At 42.0% G+C, this 27,275-nt stretch overlaps 2 protein-coding genes across 5 annotated transcripts in view; one reads left to right on the plus strand and one right to left on the minus strand.

The window, feature by feature from the left end:
* Nucleotides 1-522: 522 nt before the first annotated feature.
* Nucleotides 523-27,275, minus strand: part of dtx1 (deltex 1, E3 ubiquitin ligase) — a 48,094-nt gene continuing 21,341 nt past the window's right edge. For 3 of the 4 annotated variants that reach the window (XM_082555873.1, XM_082555872.1, XM_082555871.1), the window contains 8 exons: nt 22,783-23,530; nt 15,555-15,616; nt 15,277-15,438; nt 12,732-12,793; nt 12,466-12,624; nt 10,992-11,156; nt 6,898-6,987; nt 523-6,806 (listed from right to left, as the gene is read on the minus strand). In XM_082555873.1, coding sequence (XP_082411999.1) covers nt 6,582-6,806; nt 6,898-6,987; nt 10,992-11,156; nt 12,466-12,624; nt 12,732-12,793; nt 15,277-15,438; nt 15,555-15,616; nt 22,783-23,530 — 1,673 coding nt within the window. In that variant the 3' untranslated portion in view covers nt 523-6,581. The remainder of the gene's footprint in view (nt 6,807-6,897; nt 6,988-10,991; nt 11,157-12,465; nt 12,625-12,731; nt 12,794-15,276; nt 15,439-15,554; nt 15,617-22,782; nt 23,531-27,275) is intronic. The other variant, XM_082555874.1, reaches the window with a different exon arrangement.
* The window catches only part of syn1 (synapsin I), a 63,280-nt gene continuing 50,197 nt past the window's right edge, over nt 14,193-27,275 (plus strand). Inside the window, exon 1 of the mRNA XM_082555866.1 lies at nt 14,193-14,503. The gene's annotated coding sequence lies outside the window, so the exon portion shown is untranslated. The remainder of the gene's footprint in view (nt 14,504-27,275) is intronic.

A 27,275-nucleotide genomic window follows, 5' to 3' on the forward strand; every position in this document is an offset into this window, starting at 1 on the left:
GCCAGCAATGCACCTCCCGGCCTTATTTAAATGCTAATGAAAGCAGACCTACCTGCACTGATGCAGCAGTCTCCCTGCTCGCCCCCTCATTAGGCGTGAGAGGTGAGCGGAGACAGGCAAGTAGGGCTTATTTACAAATACTAGCAGGGGTCTGGCCCCCGAGCTGCTGGGTCAGTGACGGAAGGAAGAACGACAACCTGAAAGGGGGTGTGTCTCATCACCTCCGTCCTGACATCTCAAGGCCTGCTTTAATATGCGCCCACCACAGCTCTTTACCACAGAAGCCAGAGGCAGAAAATTACCATAAAGCAAATTTACTACCAGTGAGAACTCTTCCTGCTGCACTCCAGAACAGCAGCCAGGCTCGTTTATATCCATATAACGAGCTCCAAAGCACAGAGTTACCCAGGGAGAAGGAAACGGTGGTGTTAAATAGGAAGAGGACACATCACCACCGACTGGGGTGGGGTGGGGGTGGGGGGACAAGGAGAGCCGGTGTAACAAAAGCTCAAACACACTACCCCTGTCAAGGGCACATTTATTTTTCCACAACAAAACACACAAACATGCAACAAGGTCATCACAATTCAATAAAGACCAATAGATTAAGAAGCCCTTTATAGTTAAATCAATGTCTCTGTATATCTTGCTTTTAGTTTATCTCAGTTTGTCCACGTGAACCATAACAATATGCAGACGCTGCCTAAGATTAAACAACAAAAACAGTGACTTGGAAAGGTCATTTAAAATGGGCACTTAAATTGAAAAACTTCAGATGTTTTACATGTCGTGGAAAGAGTGGGGAAAGCAGCAAAACGCTATCGTTTCCTCATTTGTGTAAATCAAAGCCAATACAGAGGGAGGGGGGGGGGGATAAAAGATAAAAAGGGAAAATCCCTAACTAATAGGAATAACTTTCAGAACCACAGTGCTAACCACCAGAAAACCAGGGTGGGGTTTCTAGAGAAGCTAACATGTTTTCATATGCAAAAAACAAGAAAAACTCTGCACTATCAATACGCTTGCTCACTGTTTGGTTAACATGCACCTCTAAGAAACGTTACGGCATCTTTAAAGGACATGAACCTAAGCTTTGTCTACGAGACTCCCACTTTCACACACGCTCACACGGACGGATACAAACGTACAGCATAGCCACAGAAAAATGGTAAAGTATCACTTAGATAGAGAAGTACAGTTTGCAGTAGACACTACGAGAGTACAACTTCATATATACTTCATACGTTAGGACAAAGTAACTTCATCCCCGATCCCACCTCTAACCTCTAATGGAATAGCATGGGATGAAGAGCAATACAGCAAATGTTACATAATAGTTCTTTTTAGAGACAATCATTGAAAAAAAAGACATCAAAAATATATGTTTTTTTTATACATAGCATGTGAACATCCTTGGATTGCAACCTCTCTGTTTAGAAACGCAGAGGTAGGCGCCCCATAAAGAAAACATCCATTGTCATTTTGAACCAAAAACAATCAACCTTCTTCTTGCTACACGTAAATCATGTATTAGGTTTTAAAAATAGTAAATTGCATAAAAACCACCTCCTTCTTGTTTAACCGGACAAATACCAAAACCTTGATTTATACATCATTCCCACATAGATCTGTACACACCTGAAAAGTCTAAAGGGCCGGGCGTCGTTCACACTACAAGACCGACACGTGGAAAAGGAAAAAGCTGAAGAAGCGAACATTTGGATTTCTCTAGTGAACGAAATTTCACTTCACATGGAAAAGTTCCCTGATAGATCGGTAGCATTCTCTTTTGCTGTCCCATTGTATAAAGGGTGTCACAAATGTGCGAAGGAGAAAAGTTGACGTAGGCCAAAAATGTGAATGTTTTCAGCGCCTGGGTCAAAAATCACTCAGAAATACTCTTAATAGTTTGTTTACCATATACCATACCACAAACACAGAGCTGTGGCTAAAACAGCCTGAAAACAAACATACAGGTTTAAAGTATTTAAACAGATATTAATACTTAAATCTGCAACAACTGGCTTATTTGGTCTTAAGGACAGTGATTCGCTCACGATTCATTTAGAGTCATGATCCTGTCCACCTGATGAATGAAAAGTCCGAGCACTTTAGCTGCTAAATGCTCCACAGTGATCACAAGCGAGTTGTAGCATCTGCCATTCTTTGGGTTTTAAGAGCTTACTGTAGCTAAAAGCTACACAATGACAGCTTGTTTTACACAGGAGCAGTTTTCAGCAGGCTGATTCACATGCATAATGAAACCTTGTTTTAAAGTAATCCAGCAGTTTCTGTTGGCATCCTGTTGTATGCACACAACCCAGTGGTATTTTAATGCCTTAACCCTTTTTTAAAAAAGCGATTACAGTGATTGTTGTGACCTTGGATAGATTTTAAATCTTTTGTTTGTTGCTCCTGGGCGAAGAAGAGCTCTCTTTGAAGGTTAACAACAGCTGCATTCAAGAAAATTCGTGCCTGAGAAGCAAGAGCCACAAAAGTGTCCTTTTTGAAAAATGGAGACGCTAGCTCACAGACAACACAGGCTCCACTACTCATCTAGTGAAAGTGGACTTTAACAGAATAACAAAAGATATTAAAATATATTCATAAGTTTGGGATAAACAGCTCACACCACTTTGTGTCTTCAGCATTGCCACACTGCAGCAGGGATGTGGCCAGCTGAAATAGGCTCATGGTGTATGCTATATGTAGATGAAACTTTGGGTAGTCCATGGATGCATATGCAATTTTAGTAATGTGTGGCGATATTTATTAAGATTTTTCAAGAAAAAAATTTGAGTAGAAGTTTCATTGAGACTGAATTATGAAGCCGGTCAGTAATCTGTCTTAAATATACTGCTCAAAAAAAGTTAAAGGAACACTTTTCAGAGTACAGAATCAAGTCAGATAAACTTCTGGGATATTGATCCGATCAGTTATGCAGCAGCGGTCGTTATTTTTAACCACGTTTCACCTTTTTGGTGTCAATGAAATTAATAACAGCGGCACTAGAGGGGCAATAATGAGACAAAAAAGCAATACTTTTACAGATAAACATTTTCCCTCATCATCTTTTCTGACAGTTTTTTTTCACTACTTTTCCATTAGGGGTTACATTAACCTGCAGAGGTTGCACAGGTAGTCCAGCTCCTCTGAGGTTGTGCATCAATATGTGCTACTGCCAGAAGGTTTGCTGTGTCTCCCATCACTGGCTCAGGAGTCCAGAAGTTACTCTAGGAGAGTCGGACATGGTCTTGAAGGTCCTTAACCCATGAACAGGACCCGTATCTGCTCGCCTATTCTCACTGCCCAACACTTTGGAGCCCAAATGGCATTTGCCATAGAATGCCAGAACTGGCAGGTCCATGGTGTCTGTAACACTGTTTAGCATCATCAGTTTGGTGTTGTGTCAGTGATGATCTGAGGGACGCACTGACTTCTACAGGTCAGGCAACAACACCCTGACTGCCATCAGGTATCAGCGTGAAATCCCTTGGACCCACTGTCAGACCCTACGCTGGTGCACTGGGTCCTGAGTACTATTTTTAATTTCCCTCAAATGATGTGGCATCCTTTCATTCCTAACACATTATGGAGTCCATATCAGTGTAAACATCCAGCATAACTTTTTTGCCGTTGATATCTGATGTGTTTTCAGTCTTACTTTAATTTTTTTGAGCAGTGCATATTAAATTATATTTAATTTAACCTTAAATATCTTTCCTAATATCTATATGAGATCAAATCATTTGTATGAAAAGAGTTTTATAATTAATCCATGTATCTGGCTTAGACTGCAGTTGCAAACCAAACAGCTGTGATTATTTTAATTGCAGATGTAAATGGAGTCCTGACAAACACACTGGGTATGCATATGCATGTGCAAATTCTCTTTACCAACACAGTGGCTGCGACTGAGGCATCACTGACATTTAAATGTATATTTCCACACTGCTGTGCTTTGATGCGAGAGTTAGAAGTAGCACTTTTCCACTGATGTGGTGCTAGCGCTTGATGCAGAAAGCTTTTTCATGTTTCTCTCATAATAAAATGGGACTGGTACTGGAGGCAAAAATCAGGCACTGCCTCGCCACAACAAAATAGCTGTCAGTGGCAACGGGAGGCTCCACAGCAAGAAATTCACGGATGATTTGCAGATGTAGCCCGCAGATCCTGTCGGCTGTGATTTCCTCTTTTTCTGCCGCGCAACAGTATATAATGCAAAACTAGTTCTGAACTAGTACTGACATGGCACTGCAGGAGGGAGGGGAAGAATTTAAAGTGACAAACTCTGTGTATTCTTGTGTTTGTGACTCACGCCTAACTAAGAGAAACCTCACCTGCTTAAACAAACTCTTAAGAATATTTTGTGATTGGATCTTGAACCCAGGCTGTTTTCACCTTCAGCTTTAACAAAAAATGGCTGACAACATCTGTTCCCACGGAACGTAAAAAAAAGGCCAACATGGGCCATCTTCATGCCGCTAAAGCTGCCCCAGCAATAATAAAGACACATTTACTGTATTTATTTGTGTCCCACGGGGATCAACTACACAAGGTCTACATTAAGGTCATGACAGCAGAATACGCTAAGACTACTTGCAATATAAGACGTCCATAACAAGTCATACATGTTTCAGTCCCTGACATCCTGACAAATTTTTTTGCCAGATTTTATGTGACTCATGTTCATGTGCCTGTGTACAGATATGTGGGACAATCTGTATATTTTCTATATAGAAGAGTATAAAAATAAATTAAACTTACACCATTGACTCAAATTGAGTTTAAATTTAAAGGTATATCACATCTGCAAATATATTTTATATATTCATATATATATAGTTAAAGCATCGCAAGCCAGTTTATAAACATCAACTTAAAAAAAGATTAAGTTGCAATTTAAGACATTTTTCTAAAAACCAAATGACTTAATCAACAAAAATGTTGCCTCAAAGTGCTATGGAAGACTATGATTAACCCCAAAATCAAGCCCGCTGCTGGGTGACCCCTTAATAAACCTGACACCAACGCTCCCGCTCATTAAAATTGATCAGACATATTTATGGAGAATTATGCAGCTCTGGGTTATAATTTATCGCAGAGTAAATAAACATCACAAGATCTCCACCGAGGACCTTCGAAAAGTCTTTATCTCGCGGGCACTAAGTCTAAAGGGGGAGGGGGGGGGGAAGGGGGGGGGGGCGTAGGAAAAAATAGTCCCCAGCCAACAACACACTCGACCAACATTTGCATGGTTTGTAGAACGAGTGCTCCACAGCTGAGGAGGAGGCGGAAAGCGGGGGTGAACAGATACATCGGGAAGCGCCCCAAAGACTCCAAAGTGAGCTCACGAAGGCGACGAGATGCTGCTCGTTTCCGAGGCTCAGCTGCTCACTGTGCGGGCACTTGAGCCAAGTACAACGCCAACAAACGGCAAACAAGCTCACAAGAGACTGCAGGCGAGCGGAGGAGCTCCCCCGAAAATGGATCTCTAAGGGAAAGCTGTTGGTGTTTGAAAGACAGAGGAACGTCCATCTGTGTGTTCAGCTTCTCTCCTCAAGGACTTAAAGCCAGCTTATTAATGCCTCCGAGCACACGATTGCACGCTCATCCCTTGTGTACGGTCAGCATGATGGATTGTGCCAGCGCCTGGGTTCGCTCCAACAGGAATAATAATAATGCAGCCTTTTTATTCACAGAGGTCATCGTCATCAGTGTGTCAACTAAACAAATGAGTTAAACCTTGGAGCAGAGCTTGTTTCATCTTATTTTATGTCTCCTCTCACAGACTGTCCACAAGGTTAACCATACAACACACAATTGTTACCAAACACCAATAATCTTCTAAATCTTAAGCTCTCTGGAATCTACTTCATGCACTACAGAACATACTTCCGTACGTAGAAAATAAAATACACTGACCTATCAGAAGTGGAAAATATCAGATTAACCATAAATGACATCACTCCGGAGCCATGACCTGATTTTTCAAAAATGCACAACCAACGTTTGTAATGAATTCACTAAAAAAGTAAACTTGGGGGGAGGGAAATAGTTAATTTGGATTTCTTTGCGATTTTCTTAAATCTTCATAATACCAAGCAACAGCTGATCCGCTGACAGCTCACCCTGTCGCGTGTGTTTGCCTGACTTTCATTATGTTAGTCGGGGCCATGCATTCTGGAGTTCAGCGTTTTACAGATGTGCCTGTGTACAGTTATTAGCCCCTTGTCATTTTTCTTTGAGTGCCAAAGAACAGCATCAGTTTGACTTGAAAAAGGGATAAATACCTTTCACCTCAAGGTCCCAACATTCAGACAAGAATCTCTTTGCATCATTTACACTTTGAGAGACTTTGCCAACAGACAAAACTTGCTCAAGGCATGGATCTAGAGACAGCAGGGGGAGGGAGATTGCCTGGGTTACACAAACCAAAAGCCACCCTTTCTGCAGGATATTTTTGTTTGTGGGGAGTAAAGCGTTGTCGGCCGCATGTTGCCCGTCGTGCAGTGTCCCCGCTCTCTGGGAGATGGCGGGGCATGGGGGGTTTTGTTTCAGTGTACCAGTTCTGCTGGCCATCAGTCCTTTAGATTGTCCTCGCCAATCCCCTGGGCCGACAGCTCTGCCAAGACGTTGTCCAAGTAGTTGGGGTCGGGGTAGCCGTGACCGGTCAGGTTAGAGCCAAATTCTGTCTTGTGATGAATCTCGTTCCACACCACGGTGTCCGATTCGCCCGTGGTGCTGGATGTGCCAATGGTGAAGATGAGGCGTCGGTCCCAGGCCATGATCAGCAGCTTCAAGACCTGATGAGACAAGAACGAGAGGATGGTTTGTGACGGCGCTTCCACAAAAGGAAGCCCGGTGTTTCCGTCTGGGAGCTGCGTCGCAGCTTACCTTCCTGCCTTTCTCACTGTCGGGGAGGTAGCAGTGTCGAGGGAACCCTCTGGCACTGAACTTCTTCCCAGGGTTGGGGTGCTCATTGGTCTGGTGAAAATGTCAAGAAGAAAAAACAAAAGTTACAACGCCTTCACTTGCAATTATGACTTAATTGTGTGGGAAATGTCAACAGCACCCACAGGACAAGCTTTACTGCTCACATCGCTTAAACGAGGCTTTTGTAAAATAATCAGCTGGGAACTATGTTACTTTCAATATGCAGTAATATGTTCAGTCTCTGTCAAAATAAAGTGCTTTGAAACCACTAGCATGAAATAAAAATCTTGTAGCTCATCAAAGCCAGGGTCCCACCAATTCCCTCAACCTTATCAATAAAAATACGTCACACAGTTAAAGCAGCCTTGTTATAACAAATTTCTCTTGTTTTTTGTCCATTTTCCTATTTCATTTTCCTTTTTTATGTTTACATTTTGGTAATATTCCCAGGCTTTGGTTGCTGTAACAACACATTTGCCTTTCCCGGTCTTTTGTGTGTTCTTTGTGCTTCTATTAAGCACACTTCTTGGACAGGTTATAAGGCCCCTTTTCACTGTACCACTAATATAATACCACCTAAAAATAAAGCTGCAAGAAGCTTTGATGGAATCAGGTAGTTCAGCAGGGCACAGTCGCCATGGCAACTTGATCAGATCATGCTAAAAGCTGGCTGTAAGCAATAACAGGAAAAAAGTTCTGTGCTGCCCTCTCATGACTCATTTTTTGACAGTCTTTGGAAAGAAGTGCCGAGATGGTTAGAAAAAAAACAGGTGTGGCCAAAAGATGAAGAAACTTTTTAAATAAAATTAGATAAAGCAGAAACTGATATCACGAGACTCTTTAAACTCAGCTCGTTTCAGTGACTCCAGAGGTATGCTATTTTCGAAAATCAGGCATACGGTTCAAAAGTTACATCAGAGGTGATCCAGAGAGAGTCATTCCACTTTTGATTAATCCCAGCGCACCGAAAATAGCTGTAATTCCCCCAAAAGGGGGAGTGCAATGTGGCCTCCAATGAATGGGAGTGACTGATTTATGCCTGCATCTAGAAATAGAAATTATATTTTAGCTTTTGCAAGTAAAATATTGATTATATCATCACACTGAAATGAGACTAATATCCTGTTTTTTCTCACAACGAAGCCAATTTTAACCATAAATCTATCTTCCTGCTAACGTGTGCTGCCTAAAAGTGGGCAGATCGGTCCAAATACAGCATCGATAGCAGTATCAGGTTGATACTACCACGATGTGATCAATACGTGGTTCCTATCCTCTAAGGAACCACGTAGTCCACTGGATTGTTCATGTTTTTTTTGGAAATGACAAAAATGACCTCAGACATGCATTATAAAACATGTCTGAACCTCTTTGTGTTTGTGGTGACTGTCATGTTTATTTTATGTATAGCCTATAGCAAATGTAAGCAACAGAAGCTGACCCAAAGTGCTTTAGAGACACGCACGTTTACATTCCAGGTCTCCAACAAATCCCAGTTTCAAAATACATGAAAAGCTGAAAGATGTGTTTTTAAAAATCACAATAATTTTTAATTACACATTAAAATGTGTTCATAATTTGTAAATTGATGATTCATCTTATAAGTCATGGCACACTGCTCTCATAGCCTTTATAGGTTAAAAGTATCAGTATTTGACTTTATTTACTTTACATTGGTTCGAGTATTGTACCAATGTAAAGTACACGGCACTAATACTAACTGATCACGGATGAGTATACTTCTTAATGTTCATTAAAGACCAAAACAAATAGGTTTCAGCTACAAGCCATCATTAGTCCAGGTGGACTAATGATAAAGTGATATGTCATCAGTCACAGTTAAACATAAACGACACAAATACATAAACATAAACTATCAATACCATGACACTGATTACATGTGTATTATGTAAATCTGCAGGAATATTGCACCATCTACTGCACTTGCTGGATGAAATAGCCCTGTTGGGCCTACAAATGAGATGAACCCCAAGTACTTAAATGAAATAGCGTCACACAAAGTATGTTAAAAGGAGGGTGCTAGTGTTGTTATGTGTTTTCCTGGAATTACAAAAAGCAGCTCAATGCTAATCCTTAATTTGAACCTTTAGCGTTTTCAATTTATAGAACACAAAGCCAGTATTCTCGTCTCTGTAACAAATGTAGGTCTCGAGTTTGTCTTTAAGGAGATCACACACGATGGCAGTTGAAATAAAATGTCATTGGGCTTCTTTCAACTTTCTTCTTGAAGTTGCTTTTATGTTCGAAGAGGCTGATCTTTAAATCTCATTTAGTTTTCTTCACATATACATCGGCAGTGTAGTGTGGGCTTTTCAACCAGTGGATGGCATTCTTGGTTTTAACAAGAAAATCTGTTTGATTTTGAACTTTTTTCTAGTGTGGGATGCAGAAATGTGTCCTTTTGATCATAGCGCTACTTGCTACTTGTGATGATCAAACACTGGGAAGAAGATCAATATTTAAAAATGTTATTGTTTTTCTCAAACTGTTCTGATGTTCACAAACATTAAGACATCTATTCATCAGCGAGTGCTGGGTTTATGGGAGGACAATCCCCTCATCAGCACCTATTACTAAAAGGTAACTACAAAAAGTATTAGCATGGCAGACTCCAACCAGGCAGCTAGAAACTCTCTGCCGCTCCTCTATTTGTGCATGAAATCAAAATAGTTCATGCCATAAAGTGGCTTGTGGTGCAATCAAAATTCAATTCAAATCTAAAAACTGAACATTAACATTAACTACAACTACACAAAAAAGAAAAAAAAATCAACACCACCAACAACAGAAATGACATTTCTCCATTCATTCTGTACTATCTTGTAGGTGCCCTCGTGACACCAAAAGCTCAGAAGGTTAGAGCGTTAGATTCTCGACCATTTAGAACTTCCTCTGATGATCTTTGTAAACCACATTGAGTCTCTCTCCTGTCTCCTGTCTCCTTCCCCTAACCCCGCCTCCCACTATAGCAGATGGCACCCTTCTGCTGGAGGTTACTTCCTGTTAAAGGGGAGTTTTTCTTTCCTACTGTCACCAAGCGCTGTGTGATTGTTGGGGTTTTCTCTGTATTACTTTGGGGTCTTTATCTTACAATATAAAGCACCTTGAGGCAACTGTTGTTGTGATTTGGTGCTATGTAAAATAAAACTGAACTGAATTGAAGTGAACACACCACCTACTTTAACCTATTAAAGATGTACAAGTATAAAGCCCATTATAGTGTGCTACTATTTTCATCATACAGTTTTGGGTGCTGGCATAGACTGAAAAGGCAAAAGAAGATGGACAATATGCACAGCGTCACCACTTCCCTACTCACCCAATTATTTTGCTATCGTCCACAGAGTACAGAGTGTAAACCTGACCATCTATGATGATCACTCATGTTGTCTAGAGTGCAGGCTGAACTGCAGGAGGGGAAAAAGACAGACCTACAGTAATGTCCCCTGGCAATAGTGTATTGTGTTGTTATGCTGATCTGAGTGGTCAGATGACCCCCAGCGCTATCCCTGGGGGCTCTATGCCTTCTCCGCTGGTGGAAAAAGGTCAGCTTATTGACTCAATTTGAGCTCATCTCAGGAGTCAGGAGAAAATACCAGCCAAAATACCACCAGCTCAGACCCGGTGAAATCCAATTGCAAATCCCAGCTGTTTAATTTTCTTATTAATGTTAATCAGTTTGATGTATAAGCTGAAAGACAAATCAACTAAGGGAAGGCGGACTTGTATGCCTATATTTATAAGGACAAAAAAACATGCATGTTTTCACTCTATATATTTCTTATACAACATAAGCCTTTACCATGAGAGAGAATTACTCTTAGATACTTCTTTGTCTTTGCCCTGAATCACTGCTTAATTCCTAAAAATGCTGTTTCCTCAGGATCCCGACACCTCAGCTTCCTGCGTGAGTAACTCTCCATCCAACTTAAGCGGATAAGCAGTTGTAAAAGGTCACAGATTTAGAGGCAAGAGACAGCGGATCAGGGTAGAAAGGCAGGGTGGTGGATTAGGTGAAGTGAGACGGCTCTCACCTGGATCCCGGCAGGAATATCGTAGACAATGCGGATGGTCTTTGAGTCTGGATAGCCTGGCAAGCAGTGTGGTATGACGTGGTACTCCATCTTCCCGGGGGGCTGCGTGCCTGTTTTCTCCCCATAGATGGTTTTGCACGTTGGGCACTGAAGACTGCCATCCTGCTTTGGAGAAAAATAATGATTTGACGTTAATGACGCAATAAAATTAAACCACTTTGTTTCCAAAACCCCAAATTAAATGGATGATTTGCAATTTTTTTTCAGCCTAGAGACAATATATCAAATATTGAGACTGAAAAATGCCTTTTATTTGTTTCTGCTCATTTTAAATTTCAAATAGAATGATTCCAAACAGCAGATAGACGATGTTAGGAACTAACTGGTAAATATATTTTAATATTTAGTGGATAAAAAAACATATTTTTCTCAGGAGTTGTTAGTCTTTATCCCCAAGTAGAGCTGGGAAAAAATACACCACTGCAGTTCTTTCTGGAGCCACAGTAGGATTTACACATCTATTATAATGTAGTACAGCAATATCACCTATCGCAGCTTAAAGAAAAATCTAAATTCAAAGAGGGGAATTTTAAAAACTGGACAAATAAAAAGTAGAATCATCTGCATAGATTGTTACAGTAAAATGTAAATAAGAAGTTTGTTGTTTTTGTTACTTTTGTAATTCACACTTTTATTTAAAGGGGAAAAATGGTGTGATCACATTACACCCATATTGGCTTCCTTAGACTGGCTTTACTTCCATTTCAGGATCCAGTTTAAACGTTTATTCCTTCTTTTTAAACCTCATGGTTTGTCACCCTGTTACTTAACAGAACTTTGGAAACCCTAGACTCTTAGCTGAGCACGGACATCTACGAACGACCTGCTCTTGGAAATTCCCAGATCAAGGATTTAAATTAGAGGTGATTGAGACTTTTCAGTGGTGGCTCCCAATCTTCTAAAGACCCATTTGTTCTTGCTTTCACGTCTAGTTGAGCAGAGTTCCCTGGCTTTATTGTGCAAAAACAGACTTATTTACTTTGTTTTATTACATTTCTGTTGTATATTTATTGTTCATTTAGTGATCCTTGTGTATAGTGTGTATTTTGTACAAACTGTACAGCATTTTGGTGAACTGAGGTATTTTAAATGCACAATAGAAACTTTGATTTGTCTTGATTTTTTTGTTCTGGAGCACCAACAGTGCAGCATGGTGTTCTTTTGTTTGCAGTTGCAAGCAGTGAATCTGAATTTCCTGCAAGCAAACATCAGTGTCCAAAGTAATTTTACAAAATACTGTGCTGTCAAGACTGATCAGATGAGGCTATATAAGCTTTCCATCTGTTAGCAGCAATATCGAGGGCCATCATCTGCCAGTGCCGTGCAACCCCGTCGAGCTGTAAGACATCGCGAGTTTAGAATTTGAGCCTAGCGTGACATCATAACAGCGTCTGGCTCGCAAGCTTTTACCCACCTTATTGCCATTGTTGTACATGGCCACCAGGCATAGCAGATGGTACATGTGCCCACACTTGCCAAGTTTGCCCACCAGCTCTGGCTTGATGCCTTTGTGCTGCAGGACGCCTTCATAGCCGGATGACATGACCAGCCTCTCCATGCAGATGGTACAGTCCTGGAATAGCGGGCCAAAATACTTGAGCTGCCATTTGACATGTACATGACTGTACTCATGAAGCAACTTAAATCCTGAATATGCGCACCGATGGGTTTTATTCTCACCTCATCTGGCACCACTTTAATCTTCTCAGTGTATCGTCGCACCACATCTTCTGGGTTTTTCCCTTTTAAAAATAAGTCACAAAAGTCATGAGAACAAGCCACAGGTAAGTGTGAGTAAAGAGAAAATTGACTATTCAAAAACAAGAGAATAACATCAGATCAGTCTCAGAGACTACTCTGCCCCATGTGCCTTTCTTTTCTTTCTTTTTTTTTTACCAATAAAAGAAAGTGTGCACGTGGAAACAGTACACATGTTAGTGATGTTCAAGAGGAGGTCACCTTGAAGCTGCCACATAACACTGGCAACCCCACACTCTCATAATCCCTGTGTGCAACCAGGCTGGTATGGCTGAGAGCACACCCACAGCTTACATCCCTAATACGCTTACAGGCAACCTTTTTTCCCCCCCGAGCTTTTGTTTGTTCATTTGAGGGAGAGCCAGTGAACACAGGCAGAGAGAGTAGTGAGGGAAGGAGACAGCTTTTGTCCCCCCCAAATCCTCAGGTATAAAGGGTATGCAGGAGGTAGAAATGTGTGAAGAGAAGGAGAGGTGAAAACAGAAAAAAGGAGGAGAAAGACAGAGAAAAAGTTAATAAATTAATTAAGAATAATTTTACTCTGTTGTTATTTGACAGCTTCATTCACTTCTCTGATTGTTCTGGGTGCAGAAAGCAGAGCAATAGAAATCAAATCAGACACAAACACATAGGTTGCATATTTGTCTGTTACCTGAAGTAACATTTGAAAGGTCAATAATTTCTAATTACTACAGCAGAAGATTTTATTTTATTTTATTTTATTAGTTTTGCTGTTTTTTGGTAATAGTCAGCCCGTTCTCACTCCCGAGGCCTAACATCCCGACTATTTGTCACATCCCGTGGCGTTCCTGAGGTATGTGAAAGGTGACCTTCCGCGTTCTAATGCTACGCACCAGTTTATGGATGAAATCCAGTTGAATGACAGTCCCGCAGTAATACATGTACCAGCCATGTATTCCAGCCCTAACACTAACCTTATCCCTAACCCTATCCCTAACCTTTGCCAGCACTTTAATGACGTTAAACTGCGTTTTCCAAAGTGATTTAAGTAAAATGAACGAACATGTGAGATTGATTCCAAACAGTTCTCATGTTTCCTCATTTTTCTGATCTTGTCACTTGGGATGTGGTGGGTGTCTGGAAGCGTAATATGTTGACGATTTGTCACCTAGCATCAAATATTACGTTTTGGGAGTGAGAACGTGTTGTAATAGTCTGCAGCATTTGTTGAGGCTAAAATAAATATATGGTCATGAATTTGCAATTTTTAAAGTTTTCGCACAACTTGGCTTGATAGTAATACATTCATATAAAAGATACCTTCTAATAGCATGTTTTAAATTCTAGTTTAAGGCCAAGTGTACTTGCAAAACTAATAACTATATATTTAGTGCTACAGTAGCTAGCTATTACCAGGCAGTCTGGATATATTAGCTGTGTTAGCATTTAGCTTAGCTCTAGGCCTTACCCAAAGGTAGTCTCACATAGCTGTTAGCATAGGCTCTTGTTTTTTGGGGTTTTTTTTGTTTAAAAGCTTGATTTTGGTGAATTTGAATAAGGACCACCGCAAAAAACTGTTGTAACAACAAACCTAATTGGATACTTAAATCACCATCTCTCAACTGAACAAGGAGATTTTAAAGAAGCTAAGAAAAGGCAAATTGTTTAAAGCTAAAGAAGCAGGAAAGAAAAAAAGGCTGTTATCTGGTGACGTTATAAACACAGCGGATGATGTGAGTACCTGACATTTGTTGCACTTGCTTTTGTAAACTTTAATAATTTCTTTTATAATGAAAATAACACTATGCATTGAGGAATGCTTTTGTTGGCGCATGCTGTTCTTACTGATACTGATACCGGCACGTCACAGTTGAAGGAAATTCAAACTGGTGTATCTCTAAACAAAATCTTTGTTCACAATGGTGAGATGCTTGAAGGACTGACTAAGAGGACAAGTGCAGTGCAAGGATAGAAATCCAACAGTCTGACTGTTCAATTAATACAAAAACTCCCCGGGGAGGTCTGTGGTTTCCACTGCTTGCATCGACCAACACTTACTCAGGCCCAGAGTTCTCCAACTATACACCAGATGCCCTTTCGAACTGGCTCAGTGTAACTGTGCCTTTCATTGTGTCTTCATGTATCAATCTGAATGTAGTGTTACATTTATGAAGTTGTTATTTTACTGTATACATATATGAGCTTTTTGAAAGGTACAGGAATGCTTTTCAAACTGACTGTTAGCAAACTTGGGTGAAATCTGAGCCACTGCTAACCTTATGGAACAATTATGGATCCCTCAACAGTTTATTTGGTGGCTTATTTTGCAGTTTCAACACTCAGAAGGCTGAAACATGTCGCAAAGTTTGGCAGAACAAAGATGGTCTGTCAGTGGTTGGCAGATTTCTCTCATCTGTGCATTTCTCATTTCTTCACTTATTATAAAACTACAAACTACAGTGCTGTTGTTCTGAATTCATTCTGTTGTTCGGTCCCGCCGTCTCACCTCTTCTTAGGTGCTTTTTCTTGGTTTTGCGGCGCATGCCGTTGATTCCTGGCACAGGTTTCATGTCGCTCTTGTTGATGGGGGGTGGGTGCAGTATAGGTTTTGGTGCTCGAGTCAGGCAAACGGGCAGACCTGCAGCGCACATCAGGATACCTGTCATACCTGACGCATGGGTAGGGCACACACACAGAAAAATAAACAAACATTACTCATCTCAGCAAAAACGATCATTTATAGCTGATTGCTAAACAGATGCTGCACAGCAGATTTGGTCTAACCTGCTAAGGCTGGGTGCACTGGTCCAGAACCAGTCAAGTTTTTAACTGGGAGTGCAGGAACCCTTTAAGAAAAAAGAAATGAAAAGGCATAAAAATAGTAATATTATAAGTACAGTGTTGTTACAGTCCCTTACTCAAAGGTCTCTACAAAGAGAATTGCTCACATCACACAGACAGATGCTTCTCGCCATTTAATACACAGCTTATAATCTGTAAATGACCCTGCGACTGCTAAAATGGATGGTAAACGGATGGTAAACGGTCCCATTTGTGTACAACTGCTTGTTATGCCACAGCTGAAAAACCTGAAAGCAGCAGACAGTTCTGCTCTGCGTGGCATGAAAAACACTCAAGCTAAAATGTCAAATGTGCTTCACCACAAAGACGAAGACAACTGCAGTAGGATGAGACAACTCGACTTGTGCAAAGCGCTGCCGCAGAGTCTGATTCAGGATGACATTCGGAGAGGCTGAAGTTCATGACAAACACAGACGACAAAGACAGTTGACTTGCTCACTCTTCAAGATCTATGAAGCACAGCGGGCAAAAACAGGGGCATTAATATGAGCGCGCAAATTTCCCCGAGCGAAGCAGAGCACAGGAACACGTTTCCTTTCCCTGGATTAAAAGTACAAAGCCATCAAACTAAGAGTTATTAAAGCTGAGATTACACTGCCCTTTAAAAAACACCTAATAAATAAAATCACACCAAATGTGATGGTGTACTCAAATGTACTCTTAGTGCTGATCCCAAGCCCGGGTAAATGGAAAGATTTTCATTGGGAGCTACGAGGATAGACAGCATTAGAAGTCAGTACATGAGAGGGACAGGTTGGGTCAAGCGATTTGCGTTTAAGTTAAAGAGGCAAGGCAGAGGTGGTTCGGACATGTACAGACGAGCGATGGTGGATGTATTGGACAAAGGACGTATGGAGCTGCCATATTCCAGGCGGAAAAGAGGAAGATCTCAGCAGAGGTTCATGGAAGTAGTGATAGAAGACATGCAGAGGGTTGGTGTTATAGAAGAGGAAACCGGGGATAAAATGGAGGCAGGTTATCCACTATGGCGACTCCTAAAGGAAGCAGCCTGTAAATTTTACTAAATTTGAAAGCAATGGACAGCAGACAATTATAAAAAAACAAACGTAAGCCAGTGTGAGACAATGTGATGAAAACAAGCACTTTACTTTGAAATGGATAGTTTCAAACCACACATTTTTATTCCTGTTAACAGTTTAGACTCCAAACAGGTGGAAAAGCGGACTAAAAAATTCTAATAAAGTTTTATAACCATTTAAATTCCTCTTAAATTGCAAAAATTACACTAGGACACTTGGTTAGGCCTTCATACATATTATTTTACGAAGAAGGAAGCCGTTGTTCATTTTTAGATTTATTGTTTTAATATTATTAGAGTTGATGGTAAGAATGACATTAGAAGAAGAAACCGCGAAGACTAGGTCACAATATGAACTGATGTGAGGATATTTTAAGAATGGTGGCTCCAAGGGAAAATCATATATCATGTCTCCATTGAGACCTCCAGAAATTAATATCATTAATGGGATTCTGGAATAAAATGAAGCTTGTATTTCACCACTTAGGAAATAAAAAAAATATAGGTCTGTACTTTAATGCCCTTTGGCAACAAGTGAAGATAGAGACAAAGTGTTTATATGGAAGAAATCATCTAGAGTAGAAGAACTGTTTAACAGGAAACAAACAAACTTGTGTGACAAGAGCTTGTGCAGACTGATGGACAACCATTACAGGAACATGTTGGTAATTACCAATGCTGTTAACTTAGGCCAGCTGGGGCATCAGCCTTACCCTGTGTGTTGGTCTAATAAATTTCTCAAGCACTACATATTTTGAACAAAGCCAGGGTCTCTCTCTTTTTAGGAAGGTAACCTTAGACACCTGTAATACAGCTCACTGTGGTGGTGCGGTGTAGATAATGGCTCGGCTCTTGGACGTAGAAGTGGGGCAGGTCGGCTGAGGGAGGTGCGCCGGTGGAAAGAGTGGCACACCTGGCCTGCATTCGGTGCGGGCAGACTGCAGCACAGAGTCATTACGCTCCGAAGCCGCACAGTTGTCGGAGGAGTGATTAGTAAAGAAATGTGTGCACTAACTACCTTCAACCCTGTGGTTACTGTGGCAAACCTGCTACACTTCTAAACCAACCCATGTTTCAAATAACGTGGAGTTAAAGGTAGCCATCATCTCCGGATGTTCAATGCTGTGCTCTCACTGAATCACTAGAGTTCTCAGTTTATTGACTACAAACACGTACACACACCTTCACACACACACTCCTGCGCACGTCTCTTTGCTCTTTGTATGAAAGGAGTGAAGTGTCAGACCCTGTAGCTCTAGGCACTGCACAAATCCGCATCAACACAGCGCTTTGATATTAGTGAGGGACTCGGTTCTTACACCAGGGGAAGCCGCTCAATAAGCTGAGTGCAATAACAAAGGGACACGAGGTCTGACTGAAGCCGATGTGTGCCACTGCATTTCTGGGAAGGACTCAAATACGCTGCGTCTCACACCAGCGGGCCAGAAACCGGGATCAGCTTGCTTTTGTTCTGGAGTGTAACAAAAAAATACAGCGATGTGCAGCTCTGATAAATGCCTTATGTCAGAAAGTCAAATTCAGAGGGGGGTGGGAGGTGGGGGGTGGGCACGTCAGATTTGATTTTTGTCCAAAAAAAGACACCAGTGAGTGATTTCACACCTTCAGCCACAGAGGAAGAATTAATAGACGAACTCACCTCCTGCAGTCTGCGCGTGTAACAAAAACTAACCAGTCAATACTTCACAGTACACAGCCGCCCTTCACTCAATGAAAGCACCAGTTTGAGTCAAGAGGTCGGCGGTCTATTTTTCTGTGTCTGGAATAAAAAAATGTGTACGAAAGTGTAAAAGTTTATATAAAAAAAACCCAAAAACCAAAAGCAGAACAAAAGTAAAAAGTAATCTAACAAACAAGAAAAATAAATATATTCACTGCCACCCAGTGGGAGAATCCTTCAGATGCCTCCCTTTATGAGTGCATGTTTAATTTAAGCAGTTCACAGAGAGTCCTGTGATCAAACAAATCATTTTCATGAGAAGAAAAAAGGGGGACGACACAACACAAGAGCCCTTAACGCCATCTCATTGTGGACAAACTAAAAGCACACACAGCAGTGGATCTGTACTAGAACAAGACATTAGTTAATTTCATTTGTACTGCATATAGATTCTAGAGAAGATCTCAAAAAAAGATGGAAACTCCGTGGTACGATAAAATCTACACAAGCCGAAACACAAAACACACAAACATTAGATGCTATTGATAATTCTTATCACCTAACCAGAAAGACACGCACTCCTACACATAGACGCACATCTTGGAGCGCGTTCTTTCCTTCAAATCTCTGATTACACATTAAACTGGCAGCCAGACAACCTGTAGCCAGTGTACAGCTGTGGACATCTGTCTCCTTTTGTACACAATTCTCTTGCCTTTCTTGTTTTTTCATTTAGAAATGGGAACCTCTGAAATCAGTGAACCCTGTGCCTCTGAATCGCGCCTTAAACCACATGACGCTAAAAATCTCGAACACGGAATAACTTTTGATGTTGATTATTTCATCAAGAAACGCCAACATTCATGTTAAAAACCCTGAGTTGTCCTCACCAAAACAGCCACTTTAGGGTTAAAACAATCAATGATCCTCAACAATGGGCTCTGTTGGCTTGTGCTCAGACCTTGAGAGCAATTATAACTCATTGTCAGTGTAAACAAGCGCGGACCTTTTCCACATTCAGCAAACTACACTGAACCTTGTCACCTCTAGATTGCTTTTACGCTGACAACTCCAATTCTTTTCATCCTCCTGTCTTGTGTTCACTTCTTTGTTCCCTTCTCTCCATGAAGTAAAAATTAACCTGAGCCTATCTTTGCCCAAACCTTCGACAGTGTGTCCGAGTGGCATTTCTTATAACTAAGGCTGTAATTTCTAACCCAAAACCAATGTAATTTAGTAATAAACCCACCTCCCACAAGCTCATCCATCAACACCACAGTAATAAAGGCCCCTTGCAGATCATGGGCATGAGGGTCACTATTCCTCCTCTATCTCCTGCTCAGAGTAATACTTCTTCTCTGGAGGGAATCTCCCAGCTGCCTTGAGGACTTAATCAGATGTGATTCCCAAAATAAAGAGACCACATTAAGCCTCGCTGAGGAAGTGCTGACGGAGGACTAATATCTCCTCATCTGTTTATTATGCGCTATAAAGACAGAGTCGAATGGAGAGAACTCCACGAGTGCTTAATTGCATATTGATGTGTATCGCAGGAGAGAGAGGCTTGCCCCCGCTACAGTGTGGGTGGCAATGAAATGCCCTGAAAATAAGCAACGATGGCACAGACGATTTCCAAAACTCTGGCTCGGGATTTTTCCATTTATTTTAATAACAATTTTCATCATGAGGGGAGTGCCAGAGCAGGAGAAGCAGAGCAACACACTGAGGGATAATGATCTCAGGCCTCCAGTCAAAACTCAGGCTGGCTCCTTAACACGAGCAGCTCGTAAACACAGCCGATAGCAGCGAGGGAACGCACCCAATTAAAAAGCTCTTTCTTTCAGCTCATGAAGACAAGGCCTTGTTTTTTTTTTACCTTTCATCTTTCACCTGTCAGAGAACTGAAAGCAATACTATAAAGCAGCTCTAACTAAAGACCTGCAGCGCAGGGCTTAACCCGGTCGAGCGGAGAGAAAGTGCACAAGAGGAAGTGGTTTGACTGACAACGGAGGCCTAAAAAACACAAAAGAAAACAAAACAAAAAAATCCCCAGAGGCCTTGTGAAATTCTTCCTCTGTTCATTCCGCTACAAATGATATCTGTTTATCTTTTAAAGAGGCAGACGATTCGTCGTTAACATTTCTCGTATCTATGCGTAAACACACAACGACAAGATAAATCTCATAGCGAGAACCTGCTGTGGTTCCTTTTTCGACGTGTCGATGGTGAGTTTGGTTTAAGGGTGAAATACTCGAGAACGATTAGATATACGCAACATGGTGCTGCACATAAATGATGCAAGACTATTGACTCAAAGAGATCAACACGAACAGCTCTTTTACCAGCAAATATTTAATGAATTCATAAATATCATGAAATATCTATAAAGATGATGCAAGCTAGGTTCAGTATTATTTAATGAACTGATTTTAAAAATAGTCAGTTAATTTCTCCCAGTTACATCACTGTGAACTGAATATCTTTTGGGCATCAGTTTAAAAAAAAAACCCCAAAACAAGCAATTCAACCAGTGAGCAAAGAAAATAATCTAATAATAATAATTAATAAAATAATAGACAGTTGCAGTGTTGCTTCCAGCTCATGCAACAGTGTGATAAGAAGAAACAAAAAACTATGGCAGTCTGCATCTGTCGCTGAGCTGCACAGGTGGCGATATGTGGGCTGCTCTGTAATAAGATAAACTGATGTGTTGACACAAGCCAGCAGATGGTGCCACTTGTGATGTTTTCACACGTAACACAGATGCATTAAACACTCCCCCCCTCCCCTCCCCCGCTTTGACAACCACAACCTGTATTCTTTTCAGAAGATACAAAGATCGATATCTGGCCTTTTATCATCAATGGACTCGGGAACAAATGCGTTGTCTCGAAAACCAGCGTGCAGCTTTTCTCGCTGGTGGCTTGAAGTACACCTTGCCTGATTCATCCATAGCGGCTACCTCGTTTGCATACATAAAACAGCGAAATAGAGTCATGTGAACGAGCCACAATGTGCCAAATACCTTCCGTGCACCCAGCAGTTATATTAGAGCGTGGGCGTGTGAAAAAAACACAGATCTGATGTTTTACATTCTGTGTGGGTTACTCTGTTATCTGTCTGTAGCAGGCTTGTGGGAATATGCGAGGGAGTTCACGTTTCAGTTTGTGTCTGTGCGCTTGCAAGCTCTCATGTCCTGCTGTGTGTATGTTAACCACACTCATCCTGTGCGTCGAGCCACTCGCCTGGGAACATGACGCGCTCCGCCTTTTACCCCCTCGGTCTCTTCCTCTCCCTCACTCTAGCTCTCACTGTCTCGTAAGAAACTCATTGTGCTGTGAGGTAAAAAAGAATACGAAAAGAAGAAGAAGTCACATTTCGCCCACAGCTCTGAACACCTGAGCTGTCACTGAATTCTTGAAATGCAGAACGAAGCATCACCGAGTACGTCGCACAAACAAAGTCATGACCTGCTGTGGTGAGGATGGGGTGGGGGTGACACTGAATTAGGCCACAAAGTGAAAGCATGTGTGTCCAGGACGGTGTTATTCAAACATGCAGTAAGTGTGTCTCTCCCCATGAGCGGCGAGAACAAAATGGAATCAAATTAGATCAGGAGAGGGTTTATTTTAGCAAAAGAAAGCAGGATGGGGGGCACTGAAGTATCGGTTACAACGCTAGCACACTTCTATTCCTTGGTTCCATTCTCTGAATCGCTCTGAGGTCAGAGCGCTCTGCCGAAGCTCCCGTTTTTCCTTGATCCATTATTCATGCTTCCCCAGTGGAGCTCTGCCTCCGTGGCAAATAGGTTTCCACAGCTACGCCGGAGCACACGCGTTCACACACATGCAGATAATGATGGAGATAAACACGCGTTCAGATCATCCACATACAGTGTCAAACTGTCTTTTCACATCCCGTGACACAACAACCATAGCGAAGTGTGAGAGCAACAAATTACTTCAAAGCAGAAGCAACAGAGGGATCCAACGGAGGCTGCAGCATTTCACGCCTATCGGGGGCCGACATAAGCTCGTTATGGAGCAGTAACCATGGCGGGCACACATATGGAGGAAAAGGGTTCCTCCTCGGCCAGCTGGGCCAGAGGAGAATCAGCTGGACTTTTATCCTGCAGGTTCATTGATCGGCACGTTAACAACAGTAGTTATAAATTAGCAGAAAGAGGGAGAGAAAGACAGAATATACAGCACGGATTCAGGGTGACGCTTTTGTGTAGCAGACATGAAAATTGGCTCTTGGCTTTTAATATCCACCCGTTGCCTCTGTGGAACTGTAAATTCAACTGAATCTGAGCATTATGCCTCCGTTATATCGAGTGAAAGGCCACTGCCGACTCCAGAAAATCTGAGCTAGGAAAAGAGGCCAATGCCTTTGTGTGCATTTGCCTCTTGTGTACAATAAAAAATCTTTACCCTGCTGGGATGGCTCCTCTGGCAGTCCCCACGGAAATGCGCTGGGTGCCCGGACGGTTCAGATTGTTCTGTCCGTTAATGGTGAGAGTGTGGTGGCCATGGGCAGATGAAAGAGATGGCATCACGGGGGAACAGGGGAAGTTGGCAGCGGACAGTGGCAACTGCACCTGTTCAGCTTTAGCTTGTCCACCTCCCAGGCTAATGTTATTGTTGTTTGTGCCGGTGGAGCTGGATGTTTGAGACCAAAATGAAGTACCGGCGAAGGTATTGCTCTGCCGCACTACGGTATGGGTCCCTGCAGTGCCTGCGTTGCCCGCCGTCCCCCCGTGGGGTTTACGTCTCTGGGAGGCCAGGATGGCATTAGAGGCAGCTCTTGTACTGTTAACCAGGATGCACTGCTGGCAGGAGCAGGGCTGGCCAGAGCTGGCGCCCACAGGCCAAGACTGGGACTTGGGGATGGAGCCCATGATGAGCGGGTAGGCCAGGTCCATGCGCCTCCGCAGGCGTCTCTTTCTCTGGCTCTGCCTGTTGGTCTGAGACATGCTGTTGAAGTCGATGAGGTAGCAGAAGCCCAGAGAGGTCAGGTCCAGCCAGGGATGCTGCTTCTCATAGGCGTTCTGGATGGTCACGCAGATCTCCATGTCGTACGGCGTCCATGAGCCGTTATCGTTCTCCCACTCCCACACCACACCTTTCCCTGGGGCAGATGACGGATCATAGAAGTTCCTCTGGACTGGTCTCATGGTGCCTAAGAGGAATCAACAGAGAAGAGAAGTAACGTGAGGACGGCTTTGTATTCAGAAAGCTTATAACATGTTTCACTCCAGTAAAATTAGCATGTAGAAAAGAAATGGGGGCGGGGGGGACTCCTCGAAAATCCCATATCCCATAATGCATCACATTGTCCATAATATTCAATTCAGATTTCTTCACAAAACCTCTTTTGCATCAAAGCCAACACCTCCAGATTGAAAAACAAGGAGCCCAGAAACTGAAAAACCTGATGACATCATAAGGATCATTAATGCATAATCACTTCTCTAATGACGTCTGTGCCTCTGCATGGAGATTTTAAAAGTTTGCATAAGTAACCCTATGTATCACCACGGTTACTTATCATGAGTCATACTCACAGGCTTCACCACACATAATGAGAAGCTTGTTGGAGTGCCCCTTTAATGTATTTCAATTATTGATCTCACCACAGGCCGAAAATGAGATGGTGCTAATTTAATGAGAAAAAATAATAGATAATAGAACATGGGTTTGCCTTTCACAGTTTGGTGATGTATGCTCGCTTGTGTGCCGCTATAATTAACAGTTAATGAGTAAATGAATAACTGTTTGGATGATAAATAGACAGAAACTGCCTGTGACATTAGCCTGAGGAGATCCGCAGCTTTTCTGTGTAAAGCTCATCAAGTGAGCTAACAAGTGTTGAGACGCCAACTTGACCAACCGAAGGAGATGAGGTATAAGAGTTCACCTTCTGCCTGAAGCGATAACAAACTGGGGTGCACACATAGTCCAATCACTCAACCTTTGAAGCTCCTGCTGTGTCGTAAACTGCATGCATGGCCACATCATGCTCACAATGCCTGCTGTGTCCGTCTGAACGGTAAGGGGGGGGGGGCATAAAGCCAGGAGCTTTGTACTTCTGTCCGTCTGCTGATGACCACTCAGCTCCCACCTCCATTATAACACAATTACTGTAGTCACATGGGAAATTAGGACACCTTAGCTTATCCATCTCCCCGCCACACGTCAGCACGGGTATCCAGGCACTCCAGCCGAAAGCGTCATCCCCTCCTTCCCCCACCTAATTTAACGGGTAAATGCACACTCCCAAACCAGGGAGGACCAGGGTGATAATGGAGGGAAGGGAGTGTGTGCCGAGGATGAATGGGGGTGGGAATGAGTAGAGGGTTGGTGGGCAGCAGTAAAGCAGTAAACCCTCCGGAGCCAGCTTGATGCTGGCTCCGGAGAATAAAATGCATCAGCAGGATCAGCAAGTCTGACCTTGAGTCGTTGCTGCAGACTGCTAAAGGACTGGGCTCGACAGCTAATTTTATTTGGAGCGTCTTTAGAACCACGCACACACACACACACACACGCACACACACACACACATTTACAGATGACTGCTCAATGAGCCAGCTGCCTGTGTCTCTCACGTCTTCAGTCAGTCAGCCGTGCACAACTTTCTCAGCCAGTCACATCCATGTCTGCTCACAGCTTGCCAACTTGCTTTCTTATATAGCACTATGCAAAAGGGTAAAAACCACCTCTTGTTTCTTTAAATTTTGCTTCAAGTGAGCCAGAGTTTGTTGTAATTAAAAAAAGGGTCTTGAGCAATAGTTCTCCAGGGTTTCTAACGGTCTTTCTGCGTTTTCACCCATTTCTAGTCCAGTCGACTGGACAATTTCATAGCTCAGTCCTTGAACACTGACCTGTGAAATATTCTACAATAAAAAGCACCTGACTCAAGGGATGAGCCATTGGTGTTTCTACATATAACATCTTCAGGCACTTTCCTACAGCAGCCTGTTGCAAAAACACATCACGTTTTCCTATTATATTTAGCCGAATCTCAAAATAGCAAGTTGACAGGCATGATATAGAATAACAGCAAACCTACCATGTAATAGCATAATATATCATAATATTACTCTTGCACCAACGTGATTTCCAAAGAGTTACTAGCAAAAAAACATTGTGTTTCTCAGCACATGTGCAGCAAGTCCTTAAAAAATGGGAGAAAACCATACAAGTGGAGTGACAAAGAAGAAGTACCAGGCCTAAAAAAAAAAAGTACAGTAGATGAACAGTATCTGAAAATCATCTCTTTAAGAAATAGGAAAAGTTCAGGCAGAGACCTGACACAGGACCCACAGAGATGCATCTGGACCTTCGGCTGATCAGTGATTGTCTACAGTCTACAGCTGTAAAACACAGTGGAGGCTCTGTCATGGTTTGAAGCTGCATTTCAGACAGTGGTGTTAGAGATCTTGTCAAAATTGTCGTATGGTTTTACCACAATACTGAATTTCCATGTATGTTTGCATGCTTCCCATTGTGGTTTATGACTTTTGCACTGCACAATTTCCATCGAGATAATAAAAAGAAATAACAAAGATTTCAGCGTATTTCAAAAATACAACACGCACATTAACAAAGCACTAATTCCTAAATTTAATAATTTTCTCTATACACAAATCAGGGGAAAGCTCTGACCCCCTCATCACTGTGGCAACTGTGGGATGCATTATGTTCATGGCCCGATGGATGGCAGCACAGCTCCAAACAGTCTTGACCAGCGTTAAAGTGTAAACTGTAAATATTTAATCATGTGGAGATGTTTCATTCCCAGTCTCAACTTCAGGGAGGAAGCAAAGATGGACATTATCTCTTTCTGTAATCCTGTTAGGTATTTGTGAGCACTTTGATGGTGCACCATGCATGAAACGAGCTCAACTTGAAAGAGTTTCTTCAAACAGTTCAGTGGGTTTTAAAGGATGAGCGTCTGGCAGTCAGGTTTCTTGAGTGTAACTGAATGAGGTCAGGACCGAGCATTGCTCAGCATTTACAGCCAGATAGCTGCACAGTTCAGGACTCTCATTCTTCACCATCACACTGGAGTCGAGCGTAAAGTTGTCCAGTAACTAAACACAAGGGGTTGTTTGACAAAGCTTATAAGGTGTGTATGTAGGTTAAGAAGGTGTGGGGGATGGGGTGCTAGCACCTAGATGTGGTTTGCTGAGAAACAGTTTCAGAATGTAACTTCTCCTTAAAACCACACATTGACATTTCTAGTCAGATGAAAAGCCAAATTAGCATTTTGTGCTAACTCCCATGTTTAATGTGATGAGTATCTACCAAGGTCATTTTAATTAAATCATACTGGAACTAGTAAAAATGAGACCTTTGAATTTGGAAAGCTAAAATAAAAACCTTTACAGTTCGGTATTTGTCAATTTGGTAAACTTTTATCACATTTCTTTTGACTGACATGCTTACTTAGACTTTGGATGTCTAGAGGACTTCTTTCGAAAAGTTATCTGGTTTTTACTGTTACTATTTCATTTGAAAAATTAAACAGTAATTTATTAAGTACACACCATTGTTTCGATTGTTAATGAAGGACAGAGCAAAAAAAAAAAAAAATACCCAAGATAAATAATCCAATAAATCTGACTTTAAATAAACTTTAAATATTTGCATTCTTGTGTAGAGAAACTATGAAGCACACCGAAGAAAACACCAGAGGTCACAACAACACTTTGGTCTGGGAGCCTCCTGTAGGAAGCTTTATACAAAACATACACCCTGAATCTCTTCTCCGAGTCTCATGTTGGGCTGTAATTCTCTGCTGTGTATCCTACCTTCCTCTGTGAAAACCCAGGACCGAGTTGTTGACGTTCTCCCCATGACCGTTCTTGCTCTTCCTAACAGGAAACGAAGCGAGAGTGGCTGCTTCCTGTCTGAACCTGTGC

The sequence above is a fragment of the Aulonocara stuartgranti genome (genome assembly GCF_965226115.1).
Source record: "Aulonocara stuartgranti genome assembly, chromosome: 12".
Lineage (NCBI taxonomy): Eukaryota > Metazoa > Chordata > Actinopteri > Cichliformes > Cichlidae > Aulonocara > Aulonocara stuartgranti.